A 14,846-nucleotide genomic window follows, 5' to 3' on the forward strand; every position below is an offset into this window, starting at 1 on the left:
CATATAAGCAATATAGACATGTGTTAAAATATAAATATGGCAGCAAATTATTTTGATACAAAGAGATAACTGGAAAGTGAGCCCATCGATGTGCTATAACTTACCAATTATTAGAAAATTATCAGAAAATACATAAAACATCCACCATACCATGGCTCATTTCTGTTATATTAGTGTTTTCCTGTTGACTCTATGGTATATCTCGTAGAACTGATGCTCAGAATTACTGGTGAAAAGGACCGTTCCAAACATCCATCAGGTTTTTTCCTCTTAGGCGGGAATCTATCCTGGCTGTCATGGGATGAGAGGCATGGTACATCCTGGACTGAGACAACAACCATTCACACTCACATCTACAGTGCATTATTCTGCTTTTAAATTGAGTTTACGATGGTTCTGACTAGGATGCATGTTGGGGTGAGGTATTCTGGGTATGTCCTACCAGGAGGAAGCCCTGGGGTAGGCCCAGGGCACTGGTGGGATTATGTCTCTTGGCTGGCCTGGGAAGTGTTCTCTTGGATAAGCTAGAGAAGGTGGCTCGGAGGATGGAGGTCTGGGTTTCTAAGTGGAAGAGGATGGATGGATAATTAGACTTAAATTTAGCAATAAATAAATACTTGTGGTATATAAACCTAAATTGCCATATTGTCATCCAAACTTTAAAGGAAAAGGGTCATGAAACTGGCCTTGCAGAAAAAAAACAACCTGTTAAACGCTGGATGGCATTTATGTGCATCAAACACAATCATGTTATGTAACAAATCTGAACTATGTTATGTGTTGTATTGTTCCTATGTCTTTGGGTTTGTTGTTGTTGTTTTTTGTTTTTTGTTTTTTTTTATTCACATACACGTGTACCTGCGACTTTTATGACTGTTTTGTGCATTTCTTCCCTGTTACTTCTTAGTTCATGACTTTAAGATCAGGGACCTTTTAAAAAATAATAGGTATTTTTTTTTAGATTTTTGCCCAAGAAAATTAGAACTTTAATCGAATTATAACCTTTTTTGTTTTTAAATGAATTTTAACCTCCTCGCCTGTTCTCTTATTTTTATTCAATATTAGTTGCAGTTTGCCACTGTAGTAGATCTGCTGATAAAGGTCGGTCTACAGTCATCACTTAAAACTCTACAGCACTGACGTTTCTCCTGTGCGTGCCACGTCACAAGCCTGCGTCAGGCTCAACTGTAATTGTAAACAGTTAGCAGCAGTTTTAGCTAACCTTACATCCCAGCGTTCAGTTTGTCAGCTGCGGGGAGCTTTCAGTCGTCCCGGCAAGTTTTTACTATCAGTAAGGGTAACGGTAGCTGTCAAGTGATGTTGTAAAATCTTTTTTTGAGGCTTTATTAGACGGCGTCAAGTTCCTGTCATAAAGCTAATCCTAGCGTTGGAGCTAAATAAGCTAGTTGACTCTAAGATGCAAGTCTGCTTCGCACCAGTTATCTCTTACTTCTTTGAAGCCTAAAGGTGCTTTGTGCTGAAATGGTGCTTTCCTTGTTGAGCCTTTGTGCCAAGGAGGTGGTTCGTGACCACAGCTCGTCGCATTCCTGGCTGAGGTGGATGCCCAAAGATCTGTACAGAGCACTGCTGGAGGCCGCCTTCTCCACCTGCAGACCGCTGGCTGTGGGAGAGCTGGTGCAGCGGTGGCCTGAGCTCACACTGCGGGTCGGAGGTCGGAGGAAACCGGGACAAACTGCGCCAAATCGACTCTGTATTCAGTCTATGTTGCTTGGTGTGGTTAGAGGACTGACAGACCACAGGTGAGTAGTAGTAGTTTGAATCACGATGTCTAATATCAGCATTGTTTCTGGGAGTAACATATCAACTGTCATCTAGGTGTGCACTGGAAGTCTTGGACCTCTGTGGAGTGCAAGGAGATGAAGGAGGAATGGGGGACCCGATGGGAGGCTGGTCTCTGACAGTAGCTCTTTGCACCATGGTCCTTAAGGCCAGAGTTAGGACAAGAAGGCCACAAAGGACACGAAGGGAACAGAAGAAAGAAAGAGACCAGGAGAGAAAACGGATCTCAGCTCTGGAAAGGGAGAGGGATTTAAAAAGAGAGAGGGGACAGAAGAAAAGAGATGGGGAACTAAACAGTAATGAGTCAACCAATGTTGGTGAGAGGACTGAATCTTCAGGGTCTGTGAGTGAAGAAGACCTAAGTAAAGGAGTCAGGAGGAGGATGGAGATGGAGAGGAAAAGAGAGAGGACAGTATTAGGGAGCAGTGAGAGGGAGGCTGAAGAAAAAGAGATGGATCGTGGTGTGGTGGTGCATGTGAGAGCTGATCTTTTTGTTAATGGCCGCTCTTGGGAGCGTGTTCACTCAGCTCTGAGCACATCTGGACCTCTAAAGCTTCAGTGCAGATACCTGCGTGTGGAAGAGATTTCAGTGCCAAGTATCAGTATTCTGCTAGATCTGCTCCCCCGCAGAGGACTTCTGGGCGTCGACATACGCTACAGCAGCCTTGGGGTGGCTGGCTTGGCTGAACTGCTGCCTCTGCTCTCCACATTTCCTGCACTAAAATCCCTTCGCCTGCACTATTGTAACCTGGATTTTCGCAGAGTCCATCCCAGCCAGTCAGAGGCACTGGTGGAGCTGTCGCAGGGTCTGGCACGCCTGCAGGAACTGCGACACCTCAGCCTCACTGCACTGCGCCTGCCTGGTCAGCTCCGTGTGTTGCTCAGGTATGGTCTGTTTACCTCATTACATTCTTTTGCATTTAACCCATTGACAAACACAAAGTCAGGGATTTTTCAAAATGCCATTGGCTCTTTTCTAAATTTCATTACAGTTTAAAAACTAAACCTATAACAGATTAACTAAGTTGACCAGTTCAAGATCAGCATTTTGCCTATGTAATAAGTCACTATTTCAAAGCAAATGAGCAGACATCTTTAAAATAATGCTGTTAAAGCTAGAACACAAACAATGAAACCTAAAGTGTTTGAGGTGACATTATTTAAATGTTTTCTTCTATTGTCTGTTGATACAGCTCTCTGCCTCAGCCTCTGGAGATCTTGGAGCTCCCCTATTTGTCCCTGAGTCCAGCTGACTTTGCCTATCTGTCCTGCAGTCATCACACTTCCACGCTACAGCAGCTGGATCTAAGCGAAAACCGTCTGGATGAAAACACTCTGCCTTCCATTCGCCGTCTCCTCTCCCAGGCTTCGGGCAGCCTGCAGCACCTGTCTTTAAGCGGTTGTGGTCTGACTGATGGCCTGCTGGGGCTCTTGTTGCCCTCACTAGGAGGTTGCCGTGCCCTCAAGAGCTTGGCTCTGGCATTGAACCCGCTCTCCATGGCTGGTCTCATGGACTTGGTGAAGATGGCTGTAAGAATGCCCTCCCTACGACAGCTACTGTACCCCAACCCCCTGGAGGACTACCAGCCAGGCCTTCCCGACCTGCCCTCCAGTGCTCAGCTCTTAGACTGGCCTCTAGATGAAACCTCAGACATCAACCTGACCAGCAACAAGCTCAACAGGGTTCTGATCGACAATGGACGCTCTGACATCTTTCTGACCTGTGACTTGCTGAATTATGATAAAGACATGGTGGCATAAAGCAGAGATGCTTCTTAAGCTCATTCATCGACAAACGATAGCAATGTACTGAAGCCTTACAATCAAACTGTCACCTGAGAAATGGTTGGGTATTCTTTTTAAAAAAAAATTTAAATAGCCTTTTCCTTGTCACTTAGTCTTATGGTAAATGTAGTGCATTTAAGCTTTTACAGTCCAAAACAGGCAAATGAAGGTAGCAAGACATTACTCAGTAAAATACAGATATCCACCAAGGCCCAGTAATCTTTGTTAAGTGTCTGGGTTTGAGAGAAGGGATCGCATTGTTGCCACTCAGCCACTTTCTCTAAACAGATATGGACATAAAAATGCTGACTCTGTGGCAAGGGTCAAAATTTTTAGCTTTCTGATCAGTGGCGTTTGATGAGTCTTTGATTCAGTGCAGGTAAAGAGTCCATGTAGACAGCAGAAGAGGGACTGTATTTTTGAAATCCATTTGTTGTCAAACAAACGACACTTTTTGTTAATTAAAAAAAAAACCCACCAACATTTAGCTACAATCATAAACGATGACCAGCAGACTGAAATGGAAGTCTTTCCTCACATATCTTCTGATTACATCAGAAAATTGGATGTTACTGCTCAAGTCAGCAGGTTAGCTGATGGTTTTCCAGATTTCTCAGCCACCAGATCAACAAGTGCAGGTCTTCAGATGAATTTCGCTCCTCTTGACTTTTGGTTGTTCTAAATAAATGTACAGGATGAGGTGATAACCTCTGCTGAAAAGTGACAGACACTAATCTGTCATTCAGTCAGAACATGCTGCACTAATTTAATTGATTTGCTTGTTGACTTTATAAGTGTTAGTACAGCATAAGTCAGTGCAGGATTCGTACTGGTGATCACTGGCGTTTTAATAATCAGGTCACAGCTGGGATGCAGCAAAATACTTTTGTATACAATTCATTCACATAGTGTCTGATCAGCAGATGTATGTGCAACCAAAACTACAGGATAGTTACTGCTTACTATCCTGTTATATCATCATGTTTGTACCTTTTGTAGTCATTAAGTCATGCTGTCTTGCGTCTCTGCTGTTCGAAGCCGCATTACTGTGTTCCTTGAATGTTTGTTTAAAAATATTTATAATCAAATCTTTTCAGTCACCAGCATTAAGAAATAAGTGCGCCAAATCAGCTTTATGAGCATCACAGATGCACTTATACACTAAAAGTCACAGAATAAATCACTTATGAAGCCAAGGATATTATTCGGCTGTTGGAAATTGATTTTCAACAAAGGTGGGTTACTGAGCCTAATGGGGTTGTTACAGTCTGTTACAGATTGAAAGGCATCATCTGTAGTACTCTACCCAAGACTGCTCTTGAATAAAATAGGACTGAGTCAAGACCTTCCACCAGTCTTCTTCTTCTAACGGCAAAGTGATGAAATTGGGGAACTGCATGAGGAAGGGACGGTGTCGCACGGGAGGCAGAATTCAACCTGAATGACGATCAACATTAGACGGTTATTTTCTGAATGTAAATCACCCCATTTAATGAGAAAGTTTTGTTACAGTTCAGTAACAACTCCGCTGGCATTCTCTGTATTCTGAACATGCTGAATGTTTCTAGGCGAAGAATTGGTTGAAATCTACTAAAATAAAATAAAATAAAAAAATCAGAAATGAAATGTTTTAGCTTACAGTGAAGAAGTGAAACTAATATGTGCACTAATTTCACATACCTGTGATAAATAGGCAAAAGCACTGTGTTTTTGTGACCAGGAGGTGTGGCATTTCTGGGTTTGTTGTGCTCGTCCTTTTGCACACAGCAGAAATAATTGATCACTTCAACCACACTGCATGCCGGGGGTGTCCACTTGGTGTTACTGTTCAGGTAGAGATACCTGCTATGCTCCTGGTGGTTTGGAAATGAAAGTGGGAATGTAGTTAACCGCTTACACTAGCAGTCAAAAACATTAAAGCAATTGAGGTCACAGTAAATGACCTCAGAACTGATCTGATCTTTTGTCACACTGAAATACTGAAAATATGTCAGCTCTAACCAAAGACAGAAACATTTCAAATCAATAAATTACTTTGTATGTTGAGAACCACAAGTCCAGCCATCATTCTGCTTTGCTGTGGAGACTCTTCCAGGTGTCACACTGTTCCTCCAGCTCCGAGTCCCAAGTGTCCACCTTGGGCCACAGCCACTGCTAGACCTCCTCCACGTTCAGTTCTGTCAGCACGCGCATTACTGTCTTCCTATGTTAAAATCAGAAAAAAAAATTTTTAGCTATACAAACAAAAACTACTTGTTTTAGCAGTGAAAACTCACCCAACCCCTAGTTCTTTATAGGCTAGAAGAGTTAAAAGAATTTATCAGCTCACAGCCTGCAGGTTTCAGATGCATCAACAGATTTAAGATCTCAGTAAGCACAGTCTGCTCCACAGCTGACTGAAACACACATAAAATTAATCACAACCTAATAATCCTCGACTTGTAAACTGCAAAGTCTGGTTCTTGCTGTGCCATATGAGGCTTCACAAATGTGTGCACGCAGTCAGTGAGGCCTTGGTATAGCTCGTCTGTTCTGTAAGAGTCCCGGCTGTGCAGGGCCTTTGTTGATGCGAGGATCAATATCTTGAATGAGATGCTGCAGAGTTGCAGATATTTGAGCAGATCTAAGGAGTCCTCTGGAGACAGCGTGCTTGGGGTTCTCTCAGATACACACATGCACACCTTAGTATAAAAATGTTATTACTGTGCATGGCAGTCCATTTTTGTTGCACTACCTTTGTCAGGGTACAAATCACAAAACCATTCCATCTCTACGAACTCTTTAAGGAACGTTGGCAGTTCAGGTGAGGCTTCCCGTGGTGGAGGTGGTTATGGGGTCCTGAATTGACCACGAAATGGAGTCGATCTAGGTTTGGGTTGCTCCACTAGAGCAACTATCTTGGTCTAGTGGAAAGCTTGAAGTTTGCTGACTGTAAATGTAAGCTTTTGCATTTGCTTTACAGTACTAGATAAGTGAGGAAAGAACCTTAATATTCAGTAGCAGGCCATATATTAGTTTCATGTAGCGCTGAAATGCTTCCTTCCTGGTTTGGGCTGTACTTGGAAGTTTCCCTTTTTTGCTCTTTACTGCATCTTGCAGAAGTGCTTCCAGGCTGTTATTTAAAGTCACTAATATGTACTAAAACAAAGGTGAAAAGGAAACAGCTGAGATATCTGAAATAAAATGCAACTGTTAGACATTCAAGTCCTATCATTTACACACACCTCTTGCTGCATGTCTCCCCTCAGTCCATCACTGATGGCTTCCTCGTCTTTATCTCTGCCAGAAGTCCTGTTTCCACCAACAATGCTCACAGATAATAAGGCCACTGTTTTGCATTATCTTTAATATGAAATATCTGAGTCTTACTATTAGTTAGCTATGAAAAAGTCCAAATTACACTCCATTATAGCCACAGCCACACAGCCAGCTCTCCAGGTGAATGTCTTACTGTTTGCTGGTAGTTGGGTGGCAGGAACTTTGTACAGCTCATCACGTACAGGCCCTCTCTGATGCCCAGGAACACATCTCCTCCAAACACACTGTACGCCAAGCATTCAGGCACCGCATTCAGCTGGAGCGTCCTGGAGGAGCAACACCCACAAAGAGGTTGAAGAACATAGACGTACCTGTCTGAAATACACACAAAGGCTCGGACTGAAAGGCTGCTCCTCACATCTGTAATAATCACCAACCTGAGGAGGCGATTCTCTTCATCCCACATTTGCCCCTTCTTATCCAGACTGCTGGAAACAAACACCTTCAGATGGGGAAGCACAGTCCTGCAAGACACAAGCAAACATGCACATAGAGACAGACAGAAACAACAACATAACTCTGCATGTAACTTGCAATAAAAACTGTGACCTGTTAAGTGGTCTGAATGCCCTTCTTCAGGCTTAAAATCTGTTTGGCTTTGAGTCAACAGACTGACATGCTTTAAGCCGTAGGAGCTGTCATTGGGCTCTTGAAAGGTTGCAGCCAGTTGGGACTTCAGTGCTGCCAGGTGGGCTAGAGGCTGGCTGTAGTGCTTAGTTGTCGAGTGAGACACTTCTGGATGTAGGGATTAACCCTCCAGACCACCAATGTCAAGTCCTCACCTTGGCAATTGGGATACAGTCATCAGGTAATGAGTGATGATTATTCAAAAAGGCATTGCATTTGTAAATACTTGTGAGGGGAGGTAGCTGCTTGTTGTCGACATCCACCTGCACGGTGGTGACTCTCTGACCATTGTGTGCTGGCATCCGGCATAACACCTTTCCATTATTCATTATTCACACAGCCTCCCCTTTTACCAAGAAAGATCAAAAACCTGTCTCAGACACAGAAATATATTCGATTTCTGGCAATCCCGGAGTTTTCTATAGCACCATCGAGTATTTTCTTTGTACTGACAATGCTCACTTGTTCTTTGGGTTATTGAGTGCTGCCTCGTCTCCGAGACTGCAACCCCTCATCTCCTGTAACCTCCACTGCTCTAAAGCTCTCTCTTTAGAATAGAATAGAATTCAACTTTATTGTCATTGCACATGCACAGGTACAGGGCAACGAAATGCAGTTTGCATCCATCCAGAAGTGCTTTAGTGATATAGATATATTACACATATTTGTCTACCACATAGCTGTATATTGCCAAGCTGGGCCAGGGATTGTCAGAGTACCTGCATCATCATTTTCTATCAAGCTTTCAATGTCCTTCGAGGGTCCCTGGCCTTTCCATTCCTCCATCAAGTGATTTGATTACTTAGTGTGTTGGCTTGAAGCACCGTAACTGCCTCAGTCAAGGCCAACAGAATCTCTTCGTGCAGGCAGTAGTCATCACACAAAATCCTGTTCCTTGCCTTGAAAGAGGTCAACACTGCTCCAGTTTCTGCAGCCACCAGAGTGATATTTCTGTCCCCCCTTGATGCAGAAGGACTTGCATAGGGTAAGGAGCAGCAACTGACGGGACTTTAATTTGTCTCAATGGGGAGCCTTCATCACCTCTGAGTGGATGGTGTACGTCTTCTGATGGTCCAGAAGTGCAGCCCCTGCTTTGAAAAAGAGATGAAGGTGTCTTCTTTTCTAGTACTTGCTATTCACAATAGAGGGCTTTTCTGATCTGATCTATATGGATGCAGTCAGTTTCATTACACTTATCCAGATCCCAGCGGCAGATGGTACCATCCACTGAGGAAGATATTAGCATCCTTAATCCAGAGCGGTAAAACAAGGACTTTACCACATGTAAAGACTAAAACAACAGACAAGAAATGTAAGAAAATTAAGTTGATAACCAATCAGAGACAGGCAGAAGTAGATTTATGGAGCAGTTCAGTCATAATATACCTTTATGGCCTAAAAGGGTCCTATGTGGCCACCAGTTTAAACTCCATACCTTGATGGACAGGTCACGGAGAGCAATCATCAAACAGTCCGGCTGAATGCAGTATGTGATTGCAGTGACATCACTGTAAAACATAATTTGTCAATATTTATGTTCAAAAATTCAATTCCGTTCATTTTAGTTGAATTTATATAGCACCAAATCACAACAACAGTTGCATCATGGGGATTTATATTGTAGGGTAAAGATCCTACAATGAAACAGAGAAAACCCCAACAATCAGATGACCCCTTTTGAAGCAAGCACTTTGGTTACGGTGGGAAGGAGAAACTGTTTTACTAGGCACAAACCTCTAGCAGAACCAGCCTCAGGAAGGGGCAGTCATCTGTCGCATCAGGTGGGGAGTGGACTGTAAACGACCACGGCAGACCCGGGTGCAAATCCATGCTTTGCAGCATACTTTATTGACTCACACGGTTGCTGTTCACAATGTTCATAATGTTCATAATGCTCACAGAGCTGCAGCTCTCCCGCTGCCCGCTCAACATTATCACAACAACAACCCAACCACAGGACCCAGTACAATATTTAATTCGACGGGGCATGATTGCGGATGCCGTGCAGGTGCGTCCGCCTCCTCTGCACGGCACCGCAGGCCACGCCCCGCCACATGGACAAATTCATCATGAAAGTTTGAAAGATGTCAGTCTCCTACCTCTTACTCTCCTTGGGCTATTTTATTAAGCACACCTTAGCAATCTACTGCAAAATAACACAGGTGTTCACGAAATTTCATCTTTGCTCACATCAAAATGTTCAGTTTTGTTGTTGTTGGACTTTTTCCCCTTCTAACATTGTAGGATCTTTAACTCACAGTGTAAAGCATCTTGTTATGTATGGGGCGCCGTTTGTAAACTGAAACATGCCGAAATTAACAGCAACATTTTTCCACATTTAGCTCTAAATCTTACAAAACATGTTTTTTCGAGTCATTTTTTACAACATTTAGTAAAACATTTGTAACTTTTCATATTTAAAACAGGATTTTAAATTTTAAATCTAAATGCTAAATGTTAAATCTAAATGTTAAATCTAAATGCTAAATGTTAAATCTAAATGTTAAATGTTAAATCTAAATGTTATATATAAATCTAAATGTTAAATGTTAAATCTAAATGTTATATATAAATCTAAATGTTAAATGTTAAATCTAAATGTTATATATAAATCTAAATGTTAAATGTTAAATCTAAATGTTATATATAAATCTAAATGTTAAATGTTAAATCTAAATGTTACGGGAAACTAAATATTTAGCTAATATGCAAATTTATTGTACGGGTCAACGGAAATACCAAAATAAAAGCTTCAAGAAAACCTCCCGTGCTAAAGTGTGCTGGTCGTGGTCAGGTTCTGTGTTTGCGCTCCTATCACGGTCACTTTTGACTGCCATGAGCTGCTTCAACTATTCCCTACCAGCATGTCCAGCGATTTAGCTGAAAACATTGGAAGAGCCGTTTTGTCGGCCATTCAACGATAGTGCACCCTCGACCTCACAAACGACGCAGCACTTGGTAAGTTTATTGTATAGCATTTTGGACGGGTTGATAGCAGTGTTAGCAAAACTAGCAAAGCTAAATTACTTAGCTAGTCCTCAATTATTTCATTTGGTAGGCAGCAGACAGAGATCGAACATCATACAACTCTATTTATTTATTTGGTAGGTAGGTAACAGTCGTTCTTGATGTAAATGTTTCCTTAGGAATCCAGCAATGCACCTGGACCAAGTAGACCTGCCGTCTCCACTGGGATACCATACTGCTCGGTAGGCCTTCTTACACATATCATTTAATTTATTTATCATGAAATTTGCCCTTGTGGGACTAATAAAGGTATGTTATCTTATCTTAGCTGACTGGTTTTGATATACAGTCAGGTTCATAAGTAGTTGGATACAGACACATTTTCTAATGTTGCTTCTGTACATTACCAGAATGAATTAAAAATGAAACTACTCCAATGCAGTTGAAGTGCAGACTTTAAGTTTTAATTCAGTGGGTTGGACTAAATGAATGCATAAAAATGTGAGGGGGAAGAATTAATTTGTAAAGGCTCTGCCAGGCCTTTACTGCATTGACTTTCAGTTGCTGTTTGTTTGTGGGGCTTTCTGTCCTAAATTTAGTCTTCAACAACTGAAATGTATGCTCAATTGGGTTAAAATCCAGTGACTGACTTGGCCATTCAAGAATATTCTATTTCTTTACTTTATTAAAGTCATGGGGTGCTTGGACTGTATGTTTTGGGTCATCTTCCATCTTTATTATTAAATGCTGCCCAATCAATGTGACTACTTTTAGCTGGACTTAAGCAGACAAGTATGTCTCTGAACACATTCAGCTGCTTCAGTCCTGTGTCACATATTCAGTAAACACTACCAGTGCCACTGGCAGCCATGCACGCCCAAACCATCACACTGCCTCTGCCATGTTTTACAGATGATGTGGTATGCTTTGGATCATGAGTCGTTCCACCCTTCTCCATACTTTTTTCTTGCCATCATTCTGGTAGAGGTTGATCTTGGTTTTATCTGTCCAAAGAATGTTTTTCCAAAATTTAGCTGGCTTTTACTAGATGTTTTTTTTTTTTTTTTTTTGTTAAGTCCATTCTAGCCTTTCTATTCTTGAGGCTTATGAGTGGCTTGCACCTTGCAGTGAACCCTCTGTATTAGGGCTGTTTGATATGACAATATGAAAACATCTATCATTTCATATTATACGCTATCATTTGTTCTGTGGTGTCGCAAAATAAATTTTACGTCAATATTTTTCATCGTTTTGATGGTCACTGTAGTGGCTGTATTAATTTCTTAATTTTCTTTTTTCTGTTATGTTCTCTTTGACGCATGTTGTCTGTTCACAGTAAAATTTTCAAAATGCAAACACTACGTCTCAAATCAATTCCAGGCCTTTTATCTGCTTAATTGGTAATGACATCATCATTTTAATATGGATACCCTAAATTAAAGCTGAGTCTGCACATCATGTCCATGATATATTTATGATTGGAAAATGTTTCAGTAAACGGGCAACAAAATAAAACTTGTTAGGGTCCAAATACACACTGACCTAACTGCAGGCCTTTTCTACTCTAATTGAGTGCTCAAAGCACTTTATACAACAGATCTCATTTACCCATTCACAGGCACAGATTAATACAAGCACTTTTTCTGTCCAACATTCGCACACAGTCATAGTCGGATAAACTCATTGGGAGCTCTAGATTAGAGCACCTGGGGACTGAATCACCAACTTGACCAACAATCACCAAATGCTAATCTACAAGATACAAAAGGTTCAGTTTTCTGTGTAATGGGTAGACAATAGTAAGATGGTCTGAGTCTACAGTTTGTTTGTTTGTTTTTAATGAACAGATAACAGAAACCTTACGGATGTATTGTAATGCATAGGTGTCTATCTGTATCTGTGTTTGAATTCATTTCAGGTTCCTCTTCCATCAGTTCCTCAAGCTCATGCTACGCGCTCACATTTTGTGAGAAAAAACAAGACCTGCAAACACTATACAAAAGATGTTGTGTGCTTGCCCTTGTCTTCAGCATCAACGTTTCTCATACCGAGAGGGGATTCACGAGCAAAACTAGCACAAGATGGCCTTATTGGGAAGATCTCCTTTACATCTGACTGGTCTGAAGCACAACTTAGAGAAGAAATAGCAGCAATCTTCAGAAGAACATTTGCACTGTCAACTGGCCAGACATTCCCTTTTGAGTATTTGAGTACAATTAGAGGATGTAAACGACTAATGAAACCAAATGTTTCTAGCAGTTTTCTTTGGGGTGGCCAAGAAGTTGGCTCGATTTGTTCCACCACCTGCCTCTATATAATGGCAGGGATACAAAAACCTGCACAGGTAAACATTTTATATTGCAGTGCAGAAATATTTATTGTCTAAAAAGTGAGTCTGTTCCCTTAACATAATTTTATTAATTGTATTACGGTAATTAATATTGCAGTTTCAGCAGGTGTAAACAGTTTTTAGTGCAGCCATGTGCCTCTGTGTTACCAGTGATTTGGTGCAACTGTATTTGATTTTATGTAGAACATGCTTTCTTTTCCCTCAGGAGGAACCAGAAGAGCTGTCTGACAGTGACTTTGAAAGTCCAGTCTGCCGGAGAAGACGAGGTATGTGACGTGAATGAAAACCTAGTGAGGTTCTAAGCTCGATGACCAGTTAGATTTTGTTACTGCAGTGCGTAATAATTCCTGGGGGGTTTGTTTGATGAGAGCATCATTAATTGTGTCCGATTGGGGCGATCGTGGCTCAAGAGTTGGAGTTTGCCTTGTAATCGAAGGTTGCCGGTTCGAGCCCCGGCTCGGACAGTCTCGTCGTGTGTCCTTGGGCAAGACACTTCACCTACCGCCTACTGGTGTTGGCCAGAAGGGCCATGGCGCGATATGGCAGCCTCGCCTCTGTCAGTCTGCCCCAGGGCAGCTGTGGCTACAACTGTATTGCCTTCACCACTGGTGTGATGGTGATGACTGGGTGTGTAAAGCGCTTTGGGGTCCTTAGGGGGGACTAGTAAAAGCGCTATACAAATACAGGCCATTTACCATTTTAATGTTTACGAATTATCACAGGTGATTACAGCCAAGGAGGAATATGTGCCCAACTTTCACTTAAACTAATATAAGGATATATAAAGGCTGTTAACATTATGAAGCAAGTCATGCTGACCTTCTTTCCTTTGTTCAGTGCATCATGCGTTGTCTACAACACCAGGTGAAAGTGAGGCCAAGCATCAGGAAACAGAGAGCTGCATTCAAGAGAGTGAAAATGAGGGCCAGGCAGAGGGACAGCAGATGTTTCCATATAATGTGGCAGAATTTGTGTAAGCTGTTGTCTAGGGGTTAAAGAAATCCTTCATTTTAGATGTTGTTTAGGATATTGTTTTGATGCAAGTTTCCAATTTGCATGTTTGGGGTTTTTTTGCTGAATGACTGCAACTTTAGGATTTACATTTAATTATTTATTTTTTTAATGATGTAGTGTGAGAAATTCTTCAAGGCTGACATGTTTTATGATTTCTAATATCTCTTATCTACTTAGCCCTATTTTTCTGGAGGAAGATGAAGCTCTTGAAGAGGCAATTCAGCGTAGCCTCCTAGAAGAGTCTGATAGACAGAGTGAAGTTCATATTTCAAGGTAAGATTTGAAAGTAACCTTTGATAATTGAATATTTTATTTGCATCTTTACTTGCATCATTTTTTTGCAGTTACACAATTACAAAGGTAATTGCTCATTTCTGACTAATTTAATATGGACTATCACAACATAATTATATGTTGTAACTCTGTGCACTTGAGTCAAATGTACAGCAAATTTCCATTTTTCCCCAAGATCTGTTTGTCATTGTCCCTTTTTTATATAGGTCTTTTAAGAAGCTCAGCAAAGAAGAAATTGAAGGTCTTCTTAGAGCTCATAGTGAGAAAGTCATTACACCAGGAACAAGACAACTCCATATCAGTCGAGCCAATGTGTGGTCGACTGCTTTGCGTCAGTTCAAGAGACCCAAGTTTGCAGAAAGCTGTGAGATGCTTTATGTCACATTTGCAAGCGATGAACATGATACAGAGGAAGATGCTGCTGACCTTGGGGGGCCAAGGCGGGAGTTTTTCCGTTTACTGGTGAAGGCCATCTTTCAGATTCTTGAAAAGGTCGTAAAAACTACTCTACCAAGCTAGGTGGCACCGTTCTATATGTTAAAGAACTGACTACATGTTTAAAATTACAAGTATATGTACAGAATAACTGTAGCTTTGTCTGAACTAAAAAAAAGTATAATCTCAACCAATTATATTTGGCTTACGATATTTTTTGTGTGTTATTTTTCAGCTACACCAAATGGATGCACAC

At 41.4% G+C, this 14,846-nt stretch overlaps 1 protein-coding gene and 2 long non-coding RNA genes across 5 annotated transcripts; 2 read left to right on the plus strand and 1 right to left on the minus strand.

The window, feature by feature from the left end:
• Positions 1-1,078: 1,078 nt before the first annotated feature.
• si:ch73-174h16.4 (leucine-rich repeat-containing protein 14) lies at positions 1,079-4,786 on the plus strand. 2 transcript variants are annotated; one of them, XM_005950294.3, is made up of 4 exons: positions 1,079-1,291; positions 1,503-1,760; positions 1,837-2,685; positions 2,994-4,786. In XM_005950294.3, the coding sequence occupies exons 2-4, from the start codon at positions 1,561-1,563 to the stop codon at positions 3,559-3,561; spliced, it is 1,617 nt and encodes a 538-aa protein (XP_005950356.1). In that variant the 5' UTR covers positions 1,079-1,291; positions 1,503-1,560; the 3' UTR covers positions 3,562-4,786. The 2 variants fall into 2 exon arrangements, with proteins under 2 accessions (XP_005950356.1, XP_005950355.1); XM_005950293.3 differs by having other exon boundaries at positions 1,079-1,760.
• Positions 4,787-4,912: 126 nt separating this feature from the next.
• On the minus strand, positions 4,913-9,402 carry LOC102308694. 2 transcript variants are annotated; one of them, XR_006053266.1, is made up of 7 exons: positions 9,265-9,402; positions 8,917-9,038; positions 7,281-7,367; positions 7,037-7,169; positions 5,620-5,788; positions 5,266-5,438; positions 4,913-5,022 (listed from the first exon to the last, which is right to left on the minus strand). It is a non-coding gene; the product is annotated as an uncharacterized LOC102308694 (long non-coding RNA). The 2 variants fall into 2 exon arrangements; XR_006053267.1 differs by lacking the exons at positions 8,917-9,038; positions 9,265-9,402 and adding an exon at positions 7,453-8,071.
• Positions 9,403-10,437: 1,035 nt separating this feature from the next.
• Positions 10,438-14,635, plus strand: LOC102297409 (the record flags this gene model as incomplete). Its single annotated transcript, XR_006053265.1, is given in 7 exon segments — positions 10,438-10,488; positions 10,677-10,739; positions 12,431-12,841; positions 13,053-13,113; positions 13,685-13,820; positions 14,039-14,134; positions 14,362-14,635. It is a non-coding gene; the product is annotated as an uncharacterized LOC102297409 (long non-coding RNA).
• Positions 14,636-14,846: the final 211 nt, after the last annotated feature.

This window comes from Haplochromis burtoni, unplaced genomic scaffold (assembly GCF_018398535.1).
Source record: "Haplochromis burtoni strain Fernald_Lab_line unplaced genomic scaffold, NCSU_Asbu1 Contig_757, whole genome shotgun sequence".
NCBI lineage: Eukaryota > Metazoa > Chordata > Actinopteri > Cichliformes > Cichlidae > Haplochromis > Haplochromis burtoni.

Excerpts from the sequence above, each read along its gene's own strand:
- si:ch73-174h16.4 (XM_005950293.3), top strand. The coding sequence starts at position 1,483 with ATGGTGCTTTCCTTGTTGAGCCTTTGTGCCAAGGAGGTGGTTCGTGAC. Across the intron at positions 1,761-1,836 it reads AGAGGACTGACAGACCACAG|GTGTGCACTGGAAGTCTTGG; the intron begins GTGAGTAGTAGT and ends ACTGTCATCTAG. Across the intron at positions 2,686-2,993 it reads CAGCTCCGTGTGTTGCTCAG|CTCTCTGCCTCAGCCTCTGG; the intron begins GTATGGTCTGTT and ends CTGTTGATACAG.